General features: G+C 41.9%; 2 protein-coding genes and 1 non-coding gene across 5 annotated transcripts; 1 reads left to right on the top strand and 2 right to left on the bottom strand.

Moving 5' to 3' along the window:
* Nucleotides 1–6,271: 6,271 nt before the first annotated feature.
* LOC120790087 (proteasome maturation protein) lies at nucleotides 6,272–9,174 on the bottom strand. Of its 2 annotated transcripts, none has more exons than XM_040127372.1 (6): nucleotides 9,067–9,174; nucleotides 8,632–8,729; nucleotides 7,753–7,813; nucleotides 6,870–6,971; nucleotides 6,660–6,753; nucleotides 6,272–6,561 (listed from the first exon to the last, which is right to left on the bottom strand). In XM_040127372.1, exons 1-6 carry the CDS (start codon nucleotides 9,067–9,069, stop codon nucleotides 6,494–6,496), a joined length of 426 nt encoding a protein of 141 aa, XP_039983306.1. In that variant the 5' UTR covers nucleotides 9,070–9,174; the 3' UTR covers nucleotides 6,272–6,493. The 2 variants fall into 2 exon arrangements, with proteins under 2 accessions (XP_039983306.1, XP_039983304.1); XM_040127370.1 differs by lacking the exon at nucleotides 9,067–9,174 and adding an exon at nucleotides 8,979–9,032.
* A 173-nt stretch (nucleotides 9,175–9,347) lies between these two features.
* trnac-gca lies at nucleotides 9,348–9,419 on the top strand. The gene has a single exon. It is a non-coding gene; the product is annotated as a tRNA-Cys (tRNA).
* Nucleotides 9,420–11,465: 2,046 nt separating this feature from the next.
* c5h11orf65 (chromosome 5 C11orf65 homolog) lies at nucleotides 11,466–17,397 on the bottom strand. 2 transcript variants are annotated; one of them, XM_040127368.1, is made up of 10 exons: nucleotides 17,188–17,300; nucleotides 16,549–16,626; nucleotides 15,838–15,913; nucleotides 15,648–15,740; nucleotides 15,515–15,564; nucleotides 15,231–15,440; nucleotides 14,873–15,003; nucleotides 13,055–13,225; nucleotides 12,819–12,874; nucleotides 11,466–12,506 (listed from the first exon to the last, which is right to left on the bottom strand). In XM_040127368.1, exons 2-10 carry the CDS (start codon nucleotides 16,585–16,587, stop codon nucleotides 12,493–12,495), a joined length of 840 nt encoding a protein of 279 aa, XP_039983302.1. In that variant the 5' UTR covers nucleotides 16,588–16,626; nucleotides 17,188–17,300; the 3' UTR covers nucleotides 11,466–12,492. The 2 variants fall into 2 exon arrangements, with proteins under 2 accessions (XP_039983302.1, XP_039983303.1); XM_040127369.1 differs by lacking the exons at nucleotides 14,873–15,003; nucleotides 16,549–16,626; nucleotides 17,188–17,300 and adding an exon at nucleotides 17,344–17,397.
* Between the last annotated feature and the right edge of the window lie 3,669 nt (nucleotides 17,398–21,066).

The raw sequence follows: 21,066 nt of genomic DNA, 5'->3' as shown, positions 1-21,066 counted from the left end.
ACACAAAACCCAGTTTCACCACAGTTTCACCACAGCTTCACTGGCGCACTTCTCCTGTGACCAAGGTCAGGCTGCGCTGGGAGGCGCACTTCCGCAACACAGATGTCACCATAACACTGTTTGTTCAGAGCGTGATTGAAAGGTTGTCTTGTTTTATAGATGCGGGTGATATTCAGGATTTACACAATGCAAAGAATAATGGTGGTAAAATGACTCTTCCCTCTGAGCACATTTTTTGTGCATGTTTTATACACATATCATACAGGTGTAGAGAAAAATCAATACAATCTTTGTATAAACGTCTTTGTCTTGATCACAGCCAAACAAACACACATTCTTCACTTTAATGTCCTGATACATTTGAGCAGAGACATAACAACATAGCTGAGTGTGTTTTTAAAAAGCTCACCCACAGACTGATCTATTTCTAATTACTCAGTCGAAGCCTGTAAACTGTGTTCGTTAACACAGAGCGCTGCTTTTACTGTTTACCATTTGTAAAACACCCTGCTGTTAACGACTTCTCAGCCGCAGGACTTCTATTTCAATGTTATCTTCTACTTTTTTCCTCTTCATTAATTACTACATGACGAGTAAATAAATATATTAGACCAATGCTCTGCTTTGAACTCCAGCAGTGTGTATGTTGTTTACTTTGAGACGCTGCATTACATTCACATGCCGTGAGATCTGGATTAGCTCCAATCCGGTACATTAAGTGTCAGCGTACAGGTCACTGGGGGTTGTTCTGTGTATTCCAGTGGGATTTATGTTCAGCAGCTGCCTGGAGCTGACCCACACCGGTGTTATCTGTTGTCAAAGACGGCGTCGTGAGCCTTCAGCATCCTCGGGCTGGGCTGCTTACCCGCCATCTATGAAACGGGACATCAGACTCTCATCTGACCCCCCCTCCCCAGGCACTGAGAGCAAACTGTCCAGAGCCGGGCCGGTACCAGCACAGGACCCATTTAACCGCTGTGCTGGATCAGAAAGTTGGTTAGCAGGGAACTGGGCACTAACATGAACATCTCAGTGTGGACTGATGCTGCCATCTTGTGGTTGAGGTGTGAATGTGAACATCGCCAACTACACAAACCTTTGTCCAGAGCGATGTCCAAACCCCAGTAGACCGAGGAAGAGTCAGAAAGTGCCTGGACACTCAGTTCAGGTCCCAGCAGAGACACGGAGACTCCAGGATGCAGGAGGACGAGGTAGAAAAGTCAGAGAGAAGATCCTCACACTGCCAACAGAGCTCGGATGAAAGTTATGTCAGGACAAACTACCAGTTTTTCATCAGCCACTCCAGAGGGAAACTACACGTGTGCACAGTGCAGCTTTTCTACATGTCACTCCTTTACTCAACATTACAGGTTTCCCCACATACTCACTAACTGGCAAAACAAGCCGTTATCATTAGTGGAAGAAATATATTTTTTCTAAGAATGTGTAACAGATCTTCTTTTACAGATTTATTACGAATATATTTTGAGTTCATATCCGTTGACGTATCCTCCCTTTTGTATCCTCTCTTGTTTGTGTTGATTTCACTGCTGTGATTAAGTAATGATTATTATTTTCCGCTTTTGTGCTTTTTCCTCCGGATGATTTATGTGATTCATGCTAAATGTTTTACATTGACCTAATTCTTCAGGTATGAGATTTAACATGTTCTTGTAATTTATTTTTCTTCATGTATTTTTCTGTTTTGTCCCCTCTGTGGGAGTACCAGACAGTGATGTCCAGCTCTGCTCTGATTGGTCCAGTCTGAGACTAGACTGACTCTTGGTCTTGCCGATCACAGACACCTGAGTTTTTACAGACTGACTCTGTGAATGAACGCTGCTGCTGCGGACCATTGAATTTGCTGGGAGCTGCCACGTCGGTGCAGGGTGCAGTTTTCACTTGGCTTTTTTTGATCCGGCGCCCGCACGGCCTACATCCTGTTTGTCTCAGGTGAATGAAGTGTAACATGTATGTGAGTGCCTAATGGGTTTTTTTTCTGTTTTGGAGAAAGACCTAGATCAGGATTGAGTAATGGAGAGAGAGAAAAGGGCATTTTAGGTGAGTAATTACTCTCTGAAGACGCACTGTAGGTATTCAAGACAGAGTTTGTTAATCCGTTCCACCGCCGAGGAAAAACTAGACCGCAGCGTAATGAAATTCTGGGCATTAATCATCATTATTTATACAGTTTTCATCTGTTAGCTCCTATTACGCATACAAAACTGGTTGTATTTCATTGTTAAAATGTGTAGATCTAGAGTCCATATGAAAATATCCAACACTAGTTTTAATAAAGCTACATTCAAATCCGGCACAGCACACAACAGATACAGACGCCGTTAAGACTCTGTGGCAGTCGCAGTGGCGACTGAGGAACATATTGATCTTTGTCGGTGCTGGTGCATCTTCTCCGGGCTGCCTACCACCATCAACCCGGCTTTAAAGTGTGAGTTGTTTATGTCGCCTAATGCTGATCCAGCATTTCCCAGTGCACTGTTGGAATTTTTAATCAGCAGTCAGGTTTCACATATTCCCCCAAAAACAAACACTCGTTGAATCAGCAGACAGTTTGAACCTGAAAAGTAAAAATCTGTCACCGGTTCATCGCTAAAGCAACGATCTGAGTTCTGGAAATTTCAGTGAGTGTGAGACGCGGTGTCTCGTGGATGGACAGGCAGCAGAAAGACATGTTTGACTGGTGCAGGACCCCCAGGTCCCACTGTCCATTGATCCACCACACTTTTATTTCCTGAAGACATTTGGAGCAACTTACTGTAACCCAACCCCTATGTTCTCTCTCTCTTATTTTATAACATTTTGAAAGATTTCAGGTTCCTCTTCACTCTGCTTTGAAATGGGGTTTAAATGCTCCTCTTTACCTCATGTAAAGCTCAACTGTAAATAAACTGCTCCCACTGATCCCCGCTGCTGCTCTTAGGGTCAAATGTTCGGTTGATTCATCTAAAACACGAGTAAAACCCACAGACGTGCAGCCCTGCGGGGCAAAGCGGCTACAAACTGCCCGCAGACCTGCGCAGACCTGTTCGGCCGTAACTCCGCCCCCTGACGTGTTTCCCAGCATGCCCTGCGGCCCCGTACGTGTCTTATATTGGACATACTCTGGCTTTTGATCAGCGAAAGACACGTTGCTGAATCTGTGCTGAATGTTGTTAGAGGGGTTTCAATAATCCGCAGGGGTTCGCCAGACCCGCCCGGTCTGGTCCACCACCATGCCTTAGACATCGACGCGTGGGCAGGGCTATAAATACCCGGAAATGGCAACGGTAACACTGGCTGGTCCGATGGCGGTGAGATTTCAATTGATTGCTACAGTGAGTTACAGAACCTCTACGTTTCTTCTCTCCCCTCCCTCACCGCCGGCCTCGACTAGCCTTTTCCTCCTCTTCCTCCTCCTCCCACCGGCCCGGCCCCACAGCCTGCACCGAAAGCCCAGCAGAAGAGAAGAGAACCGAAGCCGCTGGAACCCACCACGTCCTGAGAGCAGCAGGCGGCCTCACAGCCAATAAGGTCCAAACGGTTTTCTGAAGAGCCTAACATCTCACCCATTGCTGTGGTACTCCTGATGGATTCTGATTTACTAGTAGTTGTGGTTTCAGCCTGTTTCCTTCTTGCTGAGTTTCTGTATTTGTCACAATCTGTCTACGAGCATCGAAAATTGCACCAAGAAATTCTGTGGGATGTGGCATTTGTCTGCTCACCGGATGAACGATGAGCCAGACACAGGAATAACACTGACGGAGCAAGAGCAGATTCACTCAGGATATTTTCTGTGTCCCATAAAGGGTCTGGATGCTTTATTACAGCTGACATGCACTAAGTCTGCATCTGTTGACACAGACCTTTGACTAAACAAAATTTTTGCCCGACTGGATTCAATAAATTGTCAATTTAATGTTGACAAAAATCACACAATTCCTTACATATCCTGTAAGATCAGCACTATTTCACAGCCAAACCTTCTTTCTTGAAAAATCTATATTTTGCATTTGGTTCACAGCTCTCTGCTGCTCACCCTGTCCGCTGCATCAGGGCACGTCAACAGAAAACTGTCTCATTTTTAGGGTTTTGTGTCCTTTTCTCATTCATGAAAAATGTCCATAATATTTCAAAAACAATAATTGTTGATGACATTGATTTTATTCTGATGACATTAGGCCTGATGTCCACTGATGTCTTCTTCTCAAAGAAAGTGTCGGAAATGTGAGTCAACACTGGTTCTAACAGACATGTCTCACTTGGACAATCCCAGGCTTCTGTCTTTACCACAGAACGTCGGCTCGTCATTAGGCTGTTCCTTCTCTAATTAATCCAAAAGCTACTCCTGTTTAACACAAAAGGGGAACATCCCTGTCCCCTTCAAAGTCTTTGTAAAGGTCAAAGGTGAAAACAGGCAGGAAATATTCACTGACCTGCTTTACTTTAGACTAACCAGTATCCTGCATCCCAACTGTCCCAGAAAGTTAGAAATAGTTCAGTTGTACTGGCCTGTCTCCTGCTTCAGGAAGCAGATTTAGTGAAAACACTGACTTTAAGCCTGAGTCGAGGTAAACTCTGGGTCATCAGTCAACCCTTTCCTCCAACAGACCCCGGGTTTCTCTCGGTCTCTTCTTGCCGAGCCTGAAGCAGTTTCTGACACAGAGCTTCAGGTTCTGAAGACATGAAGACAACTGTCGGGTTGTCAGTCGGTCCCCTGCACTGAAACGTTTACCGTGAATTAATCTCTGCAAAAAAATAGAAAATAAAACAATATCTATGAAGCTTTAGACACAAGGCTCTGATCGATGAAGAAACATTTATCATGCTGTGATCAATTGGTCGAACTGATGGGACATTCCTATCATAGTTATTGATCATATTGGAGATCATGTGATATTTCTGTGTGAAGATGAAAAGACTTTAAAACTTAAAAACTGGACAAAATGCAGTTTAAAGGTGAGTTTTTGAATCCAGGCTGCGAAGCGTCGGAAAATGTTTCAACAACATTTCATTTACTGTGTCTAAATATCCTACATGTTGAAATAAAGTCATTAAACGCTGCAGACGTCTGAAACTTTACACTCAGTTTGAACCTCAATGCTTTTTCAACTGCAAATGACCCAAATCACGAGACTTTTCCTGGGTCAGACCATAAGGTCACAATCGTACGTCCATAAACATATGTCTCATCTGTTTGATCCATCTTTTCATCTTCAGCTGCCGGCAGCACTTTGTCCCCGTCAGGTTACAGCTGAATAAATATATTTGAACTGTTAATCTAACGCTTTATCTTCAATTAAGGAAATCAAAGTCTGCTGAATAACGTGGTCTAGTGGACGACGCTGAACAAAGTGTAATAGTGTAAATAATTATTCACTGTCTTCTCAGCTCAGACTCTGTCACTGCGGCTGTTTGTAAAGATAAATGTGCATTAATATCACAGATGAATTTTTCTGGCTCCACTGGATTCAAATGGAGGCTCTGCTCTTTATTTACCCGTTGCCATGGTGAATCACAGTATCCAGGAGATACACTGATGTTTTTTTTTTCCATTCACCAGGCGCTTAACTCACTTAACTCAGAGCGAACATACTCAGAGTTGGACTAACTCTGATCAGCTGATCGGGAACAGAAAACTCTTGAGTTTCAAATCTCAGCATTAGTCGGCTCAGAGTTCAGGGTTAGTCACAGTTTGTTAAACCTGCTTTCTGGAACAGGCCCCTGGTCTGAGTTGTGCTTGTTGATTATAAACACACCAACAACAACAACAAACAACAAAAGATAATTTACCTTTGTTAAACATTAAATTAATACATTTGAAGAGGCCAGTAGTTTATGTTGATTATGGGAAGAAACCCCCAGTTATCATCTTTCAGCGTCCAAGCAGCTCCTTATTACAGCAGATCACCTTCACGTCACCTCACAGGATGCAGCTGCTGATCACTATGCTCTCTCAGGACACTGTAAGAAGTGAGTAAGGAACGCCAGACAATAATCTGAGAAGAATAAACCCTGTTACATTCCCTTGTCAGGCCTTTCAGCCAATGCCTTCTGTGATGAAGATGTTCCACTGTCTTCTGTGACTGATCACACATGACTGGACTGTAATACCTTTGACACACAGCTGCAGTTTTAACCAGGGTCACACAGATATTTTCACTGCTGTTGGTGAGCACATATTTACAAAGGATCACATTACTACTCTTGATTACGACGTGACCCGCTTAACCACAACACTTAAATTATTTGTCAAATGAACCCACATCATGAGGACGGTTATGAAGTTTAATAGAAATACCAGCCAGATTGGAATAATACAAAAGCAGCCCTGAATGCCTGTTTAAGACTCCAGATCCACGTCATTTACAATCTCAGCCCAGCCCCCACCCACCCCACCCATTAAGCCCCAGAACCTGAGTCGGTGACTTCTTGTTTTTGAGCCTATAAACAAATAATAAACTAGAGATGTGTGTGGATCTGCGTCCATTTTCTTTTACAACAGTCCCAGTTTGTATTCCACCATCATGTGAGGCTCTCCCATCATTTCGCTCTGGGCTGGATCTGAAAGGTGACAGACACAAACACAGGGCGATGGTCAGATTTCACACTCAGACAGCTCAGTTCAGTCAGAGATGGTGTAGACAGGATCAGGTTCTCACCGTTGAGGATGTCCTCAAAGCCAATGGAGTCGTCGCTGCCTCGCAGCGTATCCAGAGCCAGGTTTGAACTCTGTAAGAATGGCAGGCGTTGGATCTGGAGGGAGGAAGGACAGACATCAGGACTTAGGACTGACTTGAAGAATAAACATGAAAACCTCTGAAAAGGAAGAGGACTTGGGGGGGGGCATCGGGGCAGAGCCATACGGTTACCTGTCTGGCTGCCCTGTACTCCATCTGCAGTTTCAGTGGAGCATGAAGACCCTGGATGTTTCTGAGAGTCGAGAAACTCATCTTGTCCTGGTTCAGCTGGAACTGCACACCACAGAGATACACAACATCTGTCAGCCACGACGCAGGAACAAACTCATTCATTCATTCAGTCATAATCTCTACCACTAAACCGTCATTTCTTCCTTTGCTGTCCACGATAAAATCAGGGTCACTGATTGGCTTTTTGTAAATGTACAGGTGATTCTGCTTTGTTGTATAAAAGAAATAAATATTTTCTGAATGGTTTCCTAATATAAATTGCTTTTTGGTAGAGTTTAAAATGAGCACAGAATCCTGATCAGCTCACATACACTATAGTACAATGGGGATGTGTTTTTTCAATGTCATGGCAGATGAAAGGAACAGGTGTGATTAATTATGGCTGCACTGCAGTTAGGTGCATGGCTCACTGGGAAACCTGAAAGTAACAGCCATTGTTAGTCTTATTGTGTTTTTCCTAATATAACAGGTACAAGTATGCAGTTTTTAAAGGACTCATGTGGACCAACTGGAAGTTACTCTCACCAGTGTGGTTAACATTAATAAAATCACTGTTTAATGGCAACATTAAAGGCCCTGCAAAATCTCAAGAGGTGTCTCCAGTTGTTGTGGCAAGCTGGAGCAGGTAGAGAGTGGTCAGGTCACCAACCTCACTGCACTAACAAGCATTATGAAGCTGGAAGCTATGGCCCAGCAGGTGCATTAAAGCCATCACAAGAGCCAGCCATATGTCTGATCTGGCAGAATGAGTAAAAACACTGAAGTGTGTGGACAGAGAGTGTGTGGTTCATTCATTCACCCCTTAAGGGTCAGAATTACTCACGTTCTTTTCTGACAGCTCCAGTGGGTGGCTGGGAAGGAGCTCATTCTTTACACTGGTAAAGCTGCCCAGCAACAGAGGAACACAAACAGGTACCATGTATATTTAATGTGCTTCAGAGATATAGGACTAATAAACTGATGATAATCTTATGTATTTGCATGGAGATACGCATCTGTAATAGTACTCTTTATAAATGCAGCTGTAACTTAACACAACAGACTGAAGCACAGTCTGAGCAAAACTGGATTTCTGAGGCTGATACCGATATTTGAAAGTTTAAAAATCGTAGATCAGCCCATATGTCCTCCCTTAACACATAACATAACATAACATTAACACATATAGTGACCAAACATTTTTCATGGGGATCTCTTAAATATGAATTTTAAAGAACAGTGACCTAAGTGTGTACTGACTGGACACCTGAAGAATAAATTTTAAATTACCTACAGCAGACCTTTGGGATTTCTGTCCCGCTCTTTCTTGCTAACATCACTATCATCAGCTGACATAATGCAAATGTTGATACTGATCCATCTGGGCCAAGATACTACTGGCCTGGACAGTGTCTCCGCCAGGCTCTGGATAATCAGGTCTGCATCAGCTACAGGTGAAGCATTGCTACAAGTTTATATCTTATAATAAAAGCAAGCGAATAAAACACTGAAACGTAGGGTGGAAATTAAATATTTGAAAATGGTCTTCCATTATATTTTGACAAGTATCCGTGTCAATGTAGTGTCAGTTTAACCAGAATTGAAATCAAAGACACGAGTGTCCAGTCTGTACATACACGAAGGGACTAAACTTTAGTTATACATTAGAGTTATCTATTTGAGTCTCCAGATTAATTAATGTATTTCCAAATTAATGTCTCACCCGCTCCGCAGAGAGTCCTGGATTCCATACGGTCCCCGAGGACAGAGGCCTGCCACAGGTACACTGTCTTTCAGCTGAGAGCGGAGTCCCCGGGTGTTCTGTCAGGTACAGACGACAGACGGCGTTAACAGACGACAAACTGTACCAACATTTACTCATATGAAATCAGAGTAAATAACTCACAGACGCTGAGAGAGTAAATATATTTAGTCTGCTACTTTAGCTAACCCCATCACTCGCAGCGGAGCTAACTAGCACTAGCTGAGGTGACTAATCAAATACAGCCCTATCGGCCTCCGCAGCGGATACAGACGCAGGAGAAAGCCCCGAAGGACTGAAATAAATACCAGCATATCTAGAAATAACAGCGGCATTGCCACCGTCATGCTCAGGATAAGAAAAATGATGGTATATGAGATACAGGTAGCACCGTACCATTGTGATTCAGTCTCTTCCACTTTCCTTTCGGTCCGCTTTAATATCCGGTAGAGTCGCGTTTTTAGTGCGACACATCCGGTATGAGCCAGTAGGAAAGTTTTACCGGGACAGGAAGAGACAAAGGTTCATTAATACTGACGTGCGTGTGTGTGTAGTTAGTTTGTTTTTAGCTAGGAAGTTATATAAATAAACAGTTTTAACATGCTGTAGTGGTACAGTAGTGGAAACGACAGCGGTAAGTATCTATAAGTATTACATCACTCCATCGGTAAAGAAGTGGGGGTATAGCTCAGTGGTAGAGCATTTGACTGCAGATCAAGAGGTCCCCGGTTCAAATCCGGGTGCCCCCTCATTTTCCTCCATCACCACTAAACCCAAACTGTTTTACCACTGCAACCACACTCTAGCTTTGTTTTTTCTGACGTACTCTTATAATTCAGGTGTATTGGTACAGAAGAGTAACACAAAGTGCCTCATGCAGGGAGAGAGCAGGCCAGAACTAGGACCCAAACTGAGCCAAGTTCAGACTGAGTCCAGATCCTTTATATTTCCAGCTAAAGTTCAAACATGGTTTCCTCTGGAAAATCACTGTATAAGTGGATTATTACAGGAAGTTTTAGCGGCATTAGTACAGGCAAGGGCCTTCTTTAAGTGGAGGGGGGGGTTACAAACACTCCTCCACACCATTTCTGATATCTGGTCTCTTATTTCTTCAGGTACTCAGCACCCCATGACAGTTGAAGCAGCTGCTCCAGAGTCATCATGGTGTAACATCCATCCACCTTGGTCATGAAGACGCGCATATCACCAATCTGATGAGAGCGCTGAGGTTTACAGCAGATCAGGGCAGCATGTTGTCATATGAGGGTTTTCCAGTTATATCTGATATAAACTGAATAAATAAGTGTCATAAAAAGACCTGCCTTACCTCTCTAACAGCCTGTTGTTAGGGGCCACAAGGAGGGATGACCCGCTCCTCCAGGTCACTGCAGACACAAGTGCTGTCTTCTGTATTTATTCCCTCATTTAAAGCCTGTAACTACATTTACAATTTACTCTTTATCAAAAACACAAAGACAGGAGTATCTGGAAATAGGTAAGGCCTTGAACGTCGTTTCTGTCGTTAACTTTTTATAGCTCTTTGTCTCTCCTGTCATCATCTCATGCAAAAATCACACATTTGCCTGACGTATTTAGATAACAGCTATGCAAAAGATTCACACTACACCCTCGGGCAAAAGGACAGAAGTTTGATCTGCTTTGATGACTCAACAAGAGATTTGCTGAGCTTGGGTCACTGGTGTTCATCTCACTCAACAGAGGACAGATGTCTATAGACACACTTACATCTAAATTACAGAAGCTTCATTAAGTTTTCAGACCCCTGCACTGTATTGTGTTGGATGGATAAAACTGCTGCTCCTATCATACTACAATCAATAACCTATAATGACAAAGTGAAAACATTTTTAGTTTTGAAAATTTATTCAAATTAAAAAACTGAAAACTCTCATTTACAGAAGTGTTTCGACCCTTAATTCAGTACTTTGTAGAGGCGCCTTTAGAAGCAATTGCAGCTTCTAGTCTTCTTGGGTGAGTCTCTACAAGCTTTGCACAGCTGGATTTGGGCAGTTTATTCCATTCTTCCTGGCACATTCTCTCCGAGTCTTTCAGAGTCCTTTAAATGCTGTTTTTCATATTCCCAGTAGGCTGTCGTCTTCCTGTTACTCACAGTCGCCTCCATCTAGCCGCTCTACCTTAAAGGCCTGATTGAGTCAGCGCTGCTGAGATGATCGTCCTTCCAGCAGGTTCCCCCATCTCTGCAGACGACTCCTGAAGCTCTGTTAGAGGGACTGTGGGGTCTTGGTCACTTCCCTGATCAAGGACCCTCTTGCCTGGTTACTCGCTGTGCTCCTGGGGACACTCAAAGCTTTACAACTGGTTTTAGACCCTTCCTCTGATCTAGGCCTCACCTCAGTTAGTCACAGAGGTCTACAGAGAGTTCCTTGGACTTGATGTCCTGGTTTTTGTCCTGAGATGCAGTGTGAAATGTGGGACCTTCTATACACACACAGCTGTGTGCCTTTCTAAAATGCGTTCAATCAATTCAATATGCCACAGGTGGACTTCAGTCAAGTTCTAGACTCGTCCCAGGGATAATTAAAACAAACAGGAAGCACCTGACCAGAGTTTGGAGCCGCAGCAAAGGGCCAGAATACTTTCTGAAGTGACTTCATAACCAGAACAATCACATTGACCACACGTAACTGTAAAAACAATAACTGCATAGAAAATACATTAATGGAAACAAACTGCACAAAAATAATTTTTTCCTTTAAGATAATGTAATTTGGCTCTGTGCAATACACTCTACCATGTAATGGTGCTACAGTTCTGTTTATGTTTGGACTTCAGCCCAAAGATGAACCCGCTCATATGAAGATGTGATTATCATTTTCTGAAATTTCATTTTGTAAGTCAGCCTGTTTTATTTTCTCTAAAGCTGAAAATAACCACAAATATTTATGTCAGTTTTACTTTTCTTTTTAGGACTACAGGCTGTAACGCTGTCTTTTGTTCGTCCAAAACTGTCTGTTTCCTTCAGTTGTCACTACGTTCGTCCAGACATCATCGTTTTGTGTGTAGTGCCATGTCAGTTTATTCATTAAATAAGATTTTTAAGCATCAATAAAGGATATTTCAAGATGAGACGCTCTGTTGTATTTGACCATTTGCCAAATAATATGACGGTTTGCTCAGTGCCAGTGTAAAATCTGAATCAAGTTATTTTAAACTTGGTGTCTTCCATTGATTTAAAAAAAAAAAAAACAAGCTCACTGTCCAAGTGTTGAACCAGTTATTTGACGTGTGTCTCTGCTAAGTGCCTAAGTGCAGTTAAACCTGCAGACACACATATTGTGACTGATGTGACACACTGTGGTTTACACTGGTTAGACACTACAAAACACAGCAGAAATACACATTTCACAACATTTAAAAGGCACAAGGATAAATTTAACAGGCTTGATGCATGTTGATGTCTTTAGTGGAATTTAAACATTGAAATGACGTGATGTTTCTGGTTATAACTTGTTATAACTCTCACAGGTTTAATAATAGATTTTTAGATAAGCTGAACTGATAAACTGAAGTTTCTCTCTCTCAAAACACTGACCATGACTCATAATAAAAAAATGCTTAACATAACACCATCACAGTGATCATACTTCACTGTATGAAAATGAAGCATAAAGACTTGAAATCCCTAAAAAAGCAAAGTATGATTTCACTGCTTTGTGTCCCAAATACGGCACTTAACACATTACCACTGGTTTGGTTTTTACATCAATTATTTCATTCTCTTCTCTTCTCACTGTCTCCACCAGCGACACCAGCAGACACATGTGGCTCCAACCAGGGTGGCTATGAATGAAGATCTGCAGAGGGAGAGGAGCACGAGAGAAAAGGGAGAAGAACAAGGACGAAGGGAGAGAAGGGTCAAAGAAGAATCAAATGACATGTAAACAAAGACGTGGTGATCAAGAGGTTTCCTTTCACAGTAGATTAGATACATGCTGATTGAAACACAGCTTTGTTAGTCGTAAAGCTAAACAGCAGATGGCAGCCCAGCATGTACTACACAGCTTTGAAAAATTGACGTTAGTCACACCTGTGGCAAGAGCAACATGTAGTCATAACTGCAAATCGTGAGACAAGAGGACATTTCTGTAAAAAAGAAATAGTTTGACCTTTGCTCGGCTCAGAGGAGTGACTGCAGGCCAAACGTCTCCACTCCTGCATATACCTGCACAGGCAAAACAGCACAATATGAATAATACTGAGTAAGATGTATGCAGAGAGGGAATGTCTCACAGAGCCCTTCAGCACAAATACATAAGGTGTGAACCAGTTTAAAAAACATGTTGGGCATCTCAACTTCGTGAACCTTCTCTGTCTACGAGTGACAGCGAGCAGACGCTCTTACTCCTCAAAGCTGAGAGTGGTGGTCCAGGCCAGGAGCTCATCCAGCTCCCGCTCCTCCACCTCATCGTCCCCTCGCTCTTCCGTGGTGTCCATCACTTCGTGGGCTGAGCTCCCCGCCAGGGTCGCCATGCGTTGATGCACAGGATGAGTCTGCAGACGACCCCGGTTATACCTGTGTGTACAGGAGAAAGCATGTCCTCTCACATCCTTTTACACAACAGTACGCATCACAATGAACCGATGGCTTCCACGGATGTAAAACTATGGACGTGGCTACTGGTTTTGTATATTTCTGTTACAATTTGCAGACTTAAACTAACAAAGACCCGTCAGAAATAAAATATGATCTCTGAATCCCTTGTTCTAGTGAAGTCTGTACTGTGAATATTGATTGACTGCTTGATTGACTGATTAGTTTATCTGAGTGTCCAGTCCACATGGATTTCTAAGACACTAGAGAGCAACAACAACTAGGATGGCCACATGACAAATCACAGTATAATCACAGTTGCAGATTCAAAAGGAGAACATTTCAAGACATTCCGTTTCCATGACGGAAACATCCTGCTTTGATGGACAGTGTCCTCTGTCTCAGCTGCCACGTTTTCTATAAATCTGGTCAAAATAAACCTCTTCTCCTTAAAAGAGCCAAATCAACAACCAAATCTAATCAGGGTTCTTCAACTGAACTCTTCCAAACAGATGATTCCTCAAGTCACAGCACAAGGAACACACAACAAAATGAATCCTAAACAACAAGATCCCAAACGCTGCTCTTCACAAATCACTTTCTATCTTCCTGTCCAGGTGTAAGGTACCGGGTCTCACCTGAGCACATGAGGATCTCTGCCGTCTCTGTAAATTGAATTTTATATCTGGTTCTGTCTCGTAATCATCTTTGATTTGAACAAAGTTTCTGAGTTTTGGCTTATGGATCTTCAGTGGTTTTCATTTGCAGTTTGATATAAATAGTTTAATTATTCCTGAAAACATAATGAAAATCAGAGAGAGAATACTGCAGCGGCGTCACCTCACCAAGGATAACTGTGCTCTCTGTCCCAGGTAAAGATCAGGTCAGCCTTTCCCTCTGGTACCTGAACAGGTGGTTCCACAGCTTCACTATGTCACATCTCTGCTTTACAAGACATGACTCCCATCCCATAGCCCCTTCAGCAGCTCTCTGCAGTATGGTTACTCACCCCAACAAAGCACCTGATGGCTCTACGCTGGATAGCACTACTGTCAGGGCCATCCTAAAACCCCACACACCTGCAGCATAAAACAAAACTGAGCCAGTTTCATTTTCTTTGTAAAAGAACCTAATTCTCTTCCCGCTGACTCAGACAATAACTGTCTTCCCTCTATTAAGCTCATAGTTTCATTAAAAAACCAACTACGATATCTATAAAAGGTATTGATCCAAACTGAAATGTTTGATTGCTCTGCCGCTCGCATTGCTTTCTAAAATGTATAATCTTTGTTCTTTCACTGTTAAGGGCAACTCTCCATTGACTACACCCTAAACACATAATATTTAACATTTTTTGTAAATGAATCTCTGTCACTGCAACCAACACAAAGTCATCAGCATAAAACAAAATGCTAAAATTCATGTTGTTTATCATGGACATGAAGGTCAAAAGGGGGGGGGCACATCTCCCTGCTTCATCCCAACTGGAGAAGGAAACCAGCCAGTCCTGAGATTACAGGTTCTTTCTCTTACAAATGAGAAACTGAGCTTATAAGCAGTACAAGGCACCTGAGCTCAATTTAACACGCTCTTGGATAATGTTAGCTAACGGTAGCTACTACAACTCACATCTGCCTCAGCCATTCAATTTTCCTCCTTTTCCTCCACCTGTCCACATCCTGTTGCCGCTGCAACCTGGAGTAGTGAAAGTCTATTTTTTTGTTTGCTCCGATCACCATGGGCTGACCAATGGGAACCATCTATGAAAGATAAGATCACTGGAGTCTGAGAGCTAGGCGTTTCATCTTCTGCAGCTTCATACAGTAAATATCCATCAAACTGTTTGGTATGATCAGGGTAAACAGTTGCTTGTTGATGTCTGTTGTAGCTGTTTATCATTTTATTTCAAGGGTGTCACCTCAAATATTTAGGGCTACATGGACGAAGAACAGGCAGAACATAATGTTATCAACGACATGTTCTTCACCTTGCTACAGAACAGCCTCCAGCTGTTGTTCTCCATACGCTGGTACCATCCAGACCGGTCCTCCTGCATTGGAGGCCAGCCATTGTTGGTCTGCCGGGGCACAGGCTTCTTAAGGCCTGGCTGGGTGTAGTCCTTTGGGCTGCTGGCACACACATCTGCGATGGGCCGGTGGGTGAAGATCTTGTAGTAGATGTTGGGAGGAAAGGTGATCTGAAGACAAGATGTTAGCAGGTACGTCTCTGTCACCATATTCTCACAGCTGTTGAGCTATTTAACATGCTTACCCCTCCAAGTCGAAATCTGATGAACACCCCAGCAGCAGCATCCAGCAGCTCTGCCTGCCACAGGAAAGTCCAATCACACCATATTTTATTTTATTTTATGTTTTTGCTTTATGAAAAGAATAGTTGCCATTACCTCTCGAGGGTTGACAGCTTTGAGGATCGACTGCGGATCCCGCTGGTTGCAGTGGCCGATCAGCTCTTTGAAGTACCTGAAGACTTCTCTGTACTACAGTTTTGGTGGGAAACAGTTTTACTTTGTGCCTGTGTACTTTAATTCCAGCATGTACAGAAGTATGTGTCCACAGTAGCAGCAGAGCACCCACCACATATCCTCTCCAGGACTTCTGAATTATTCTGGCTGCTAACTGCTGGGGCTCCTGGGGGCCCCCTTCCTGTAAGCTGGAGGTATGTCGAGAAGAGAGAAGGGGGATGAGGAGAAAAGATGTCAAAGGGTCGGATGCATTAAGATTTTCTCTTTTTAATTTTACTATATGAAGTTAAATTCTGTTTTATGACAGCCAGAGGTGGAATGTAACTACCTACCCAAGTACTGTATTTAAGTATAATGTTGAGGTATGTACTTGTATTTTCATGTTCTGCTGCTATATAATTCTACTCCAATACATGGGGGAAATGCTACACTTAACTTCGCTACATGTATTAAGCAGCCACAGTTATTAGCAGTTTTACAAATGCACATTTTACATACAAAACATAATATCATTTTATAACATAGGACCCGCTGTTACGGAATAATCTTCCCAGCTGTAGATAAAGTAGTTAAAATGAGCTCTAGCTTGACCTGCTGCAACATTAAAATGCTGCTTACATATCATTGCATCAATAACAGTATTCCAATTATGCAATACATAATATAACTCTTAAAGGAGCCATTCTGCTGCATGATAAGTACGTTGACTTTACAAGTTATTTTTTCCTGAAACAACTATTGTTCTTTCACTTAAGCAGACTTTGAAAGTAGGCTCATATGGACACTGACTTTTGTTTAAAGATAGATTAGAAGAACTGTGAACCTTCCCTTTAAAGATGAGCCCAGGGTCTGGACCCAGCATGGGGTCACATGATAGGGTCAGAAGAGATGTCAGACGGATCTGTGGACAACTTTTTGTTGTGATGTGTAGCTGTATAAATCATTTGAGTGTGTTCACAGTGTTCGACAGTATTAAACTTGACAGCTTCCTTATGGAAACGTCAAACTCGGTCCCATTAAGGCTGAGAAAACGCCTTCCTAGGCTTGATGTTCAAATCATATTTTTTCAGGGAATTAAATGCAAAGTAGCAGCATCACTGTGATAAAAGTTAACCCAACTACAAATACAGAGACAAAATGCAGTCACTACATATCTAGTTGAATTTTAGCTAAGACCACAAAGCCAGTTAAACCAGTTATCGCACATAAAGAGGATAGTCATGGAGAATAGCTGAAGTAATTCTGGTTAGCTTAGTTTAGCTTATTTTAGCTTAGCTCAGCGTGGCAGCTGGAGTGGCTAAGCTATTTTTAAAGGTATTTCAGTGCTAAATAATTAACGATTTAATTCCTAGGTAACTGTTAAAAAAACGATAGAAGGCTGTAAGATAACATTTGTTCCCCGAGAGTCTTTCAAATGTCTGTGTCTTAGCTATGAAGTACGGAGAGGAAAATTAGCGTTCACCCAGGAAGTTTGAAAAGGCGCCTGTGGTTGTCGAACCACAGGTCTGCCACCAGAGGATTTCACAGATGGTTTGAGCTCCGTTTAACACTTTAACCTGATAATATAAACGATGGGAACTCACTTAGGCTGCCATACAACAAGAACACAGCACATTACCTCATGGCTTTGTTTTGTCTTCCTTTGTCAATAAATCAATCTGGTAACTAACAGCAGCCGACTAATTATTTCATTAGGTTACCTAGCAACGCGGCCACAAGAAAACGTACGGATTTCAAAATAAAACTCATTATTGAATGAGGCATAAAGATAGCTGTGCATTCCCGAGTGCAAAGAGACAAACTCATAAAACATAGGCTACACATTTAGTGATATTGGAGAAAAAGCTTGTTTTTTAAAGGCAGCCTCACTGTCTTACTTTAGCAGCCTGGAACAAAAATCATGTGTGGTTTTATTTTGAAGGCAGAGTCATTTAAATTCTAACCAATTTATTAATTTCCTTTAGGAGCAGTTTGAAGCAGCGAGTTGGTAAAGCCATCTAAAAATAGAAAAAAATAAAAACGTTAAAATACACAAAGATCCATAACAATGACCAGTCCAAAGCTGTCTGACAAAGTCCAGCACCACAAAGGCTCATATTATGTTAAAACAGAGCAGAGGTCAAAACTGCAGGTGCATCTATCAGTGTCTGAACCTCGGTCTGTCATCAGACACAGTTCACCCAGTATCTGTAGTTTTTCTGTGCCTTTCCACCAATCACAAATCTGGCAAATCTGTGATGGTTAATCAACTTTCCTCTCGACCTCCTGACTCCAGCAGCCAGGTCTGACAGCTGAGCTCTCGGTCTTCAATCCACCTTCTCAATTAGTTAATCAGACAGTGGTGCAGAGTCTCCAGAGGCTGGGTCAGTTCTCTCTGCTATAAAGCAAAGGACACATCAGACCTGCTGCTGTAGTTACAGGGACTTTAGGTGTCTGTAGTAGAACTGGAAGTCTGAGGGGCTTAAAGGACGTCTCAGCCCACACACAAGAACACAGACCCCCATAATGATTTTGTATTCTGGATTTTTCATTTCTATAATTACAATGACAATTTTTAATATCAGTAAAATGAAATTTAAAATCAGTTCATGTGGTTGGTTGACGCAGTGGGTCATATACCAAAGGAAATAACCAGACACATGAGATGTAATAGACAGTCGGAATCACCATTTAACTACACAGCTGAAACAGGTTATTGAGTTTCTCAGGACACCAGGCAAAAGGCCAGTGTTTCTTGGCGATGTAAAGTCTGGTGCTTCATGTTTTCAGTGGAATACATTTTGTTGAGGTCAATGGTTTCAATGGTTTGGTGACACGTCAATAACGTGTCACCAAACCAAACCCAGTTACAGTCCAGTTACAGCTGAATCCAGTCTGTCACAGCCAGACAGCGATGGAGACCACACAGAATCTAAAGTCATTTAAACAATATTTTGTTTGTAACTGGAACAAAAGAAACACACACATCTTAGTCTGTAAGTCCATGTTGTTTGCAGCGTGGTGTTGTGAAGGTTAAGCAGAGAGGAAAACCAGACCAAAAGGATGACGATGATGATGATGAAGGTGATGGTGATTATATGATGACGATGGTGTAGATGATGATGATGATGATGATGATGATGATGATGATGATAATTATGGTTATTGTGATGATGATGATGGTGATGATGATGATGGTGATGATGATGGTGATGATGACATAATGATGATGGTCACGGTGATGATTGTGATGATGATGAAGGTGATGGTGATTATATGATGACGATGGTGTAGATGATGATGATGATGATGATGATGATGATGATAATTATGGTTATTGTGATGATGATGATGGTGATGATGACATAATGATGATGGTGATGGTGATGATTGTGATGATGATGAAGGTGATGGTGATTATATGATGACAATGGTGTAGATGATGATGATGATGATGATGATGATGATAATTATGGTTGTGATGATGATGATGATGATGATGATGGATGATGTGATGATGATGATGATGATGACATAATGATGATGGTGACGGATGATGATGATGATGATGATGATGGTGATGTGATGATATGATGATGGATGATGGATGATGATGATGATGATGATGATGATGATGATATGATGATGATATGTGATGATGATGATGGTGATGATGACATAATGATGATGGTGATGGTGATGATTGTGATGATGATGAAGGTGATGGTGATTATATGATGACAATGGTGTAGATGATGATGATGATGATGATAATTATGGTTATTGTGATGATGATGATGGTGATGATGGTGATGATGATGATGATGGTGATGATGACATAATGATGATGGTGACGGTGATGATTGTGATGATGATGAAGGTGATGGTGATTATATGATGACGATGGTGTAGATGATGATGATGATGATGATGATGATAATTATGGTTATTGTGATGATGATGATGGTGATGATGACATAATGATGATGGTGATGGTGATGATTGTGATGATGAAGGTGATGGTGATTATATGATGACAATGGTGTAGATGATGATGATGATGATGATGGTGATGATAATTATGGTTATTATGATGATGATGATGATGATGATGATGATGATGGTGATGATGACATAATAATGATTGTGATGGTGATGATTGTGATGATGATGAAGGTGATGGTGATTATATGATGACGATGGTGAAGATGATGATGATGATGATGATAATTATGGTTACTATGATGATGATGATGATGATGATGATGATGGTGATGATGACATAATGATGATGGTGATGGTGATGATTGTGATGATGATGAAGGTGATGATGATTATATGCTGACGATGGTGATAATGATGATGACTATGGTGGTTATTATGGTGATGGTGATGTTGATGGTGATGATTATGATGATGATGATGGTGATGGTGACGATTGCGATGATGATGGTGATGATTGTGATCATGATGGTGATGATGATGATAATGATGATGATGGTAATGATGATGATGATTGTGATGATGATGGTGATGGTCGGCTCCCTGGTTTAACAGGGTTTGACTTAAATGTGTGATAAACAGGCAGAAGAGCGAAGGTTTTCAAACCCATTTACGCACAATACGATACATATCTGAGAGTGTGATTCAGTTCAGTATTCTAAAGGTGTGTGTGAAATAACTGTGAAATTAGGTTTGATTTGTGCATAAGGTTTCCTGTTGATACAGCTCACATTTCTGGTCTGTAGAAAACACAGCTCTCCTAATTTTTTGATGACTTGGTATTTTCATTAGTTTTGAGTTTGGCTGCCAAGAGCAACAGCGAGCGTAATTACAAACCTGTCGTACTGACAGAGAGCAAGGCTGAGAGACATAGGGCCCCGATGGGAAGAAAAGGGAAAAAGAAAGATAATATCTGAACAGATGTATGTGAGGAATAAAAACTGTAGACACAGCTTGATTTACAGGTTATACTAGGCGGTGTCCTTCTATATAAGACACAAGGAGAAATTATATATTCATACCATTACCATGGGAGTTCCCATTTTCATTTTAACTAGGTGTGCCAAATTTAGAACCTGTGTGCCTCTGAATGATTGCCATTCTTTTCACTCCTCATCAGCCACATACTGTAGCTGTGTGATTTCCTCCTTCGCTTATATATTGAGTGTTGCTGGGCCCAGCAGAGATGACAGTCATGCCGATGTCCCCTCTCAGATGGAAAGGCTTTGTCTCTCCTGACCCTCATCAATATGGGAACAACACAAACACACCATCAGTCACTTTACACAGTTCACACAGTCAAAGAAAGGACTGATTCCTTTTTGAGATATTAAAACATTTACATCACAACTTTAGCCTC

This window comes from Xiphias gladius, chromosome 5 (genome assembly GCF_016859285.1).
Source record: "Xiphias gladius isolate SHS-SW01 ecotype Sanya breed wild chromosome 5, ASM1685928v1, whole genome shotgun sequence".
Taxonomy (NCBI): domain Eukaryota; kingdom Metazoa; phylum Chordata; class Actinopteri; order Istiophoriformes; family Xiphiidae; genus Xiphias; species Xiphias gladius.
This window is presented reverse-complemented; position numbering and strand designations above follow the sequence as displayed.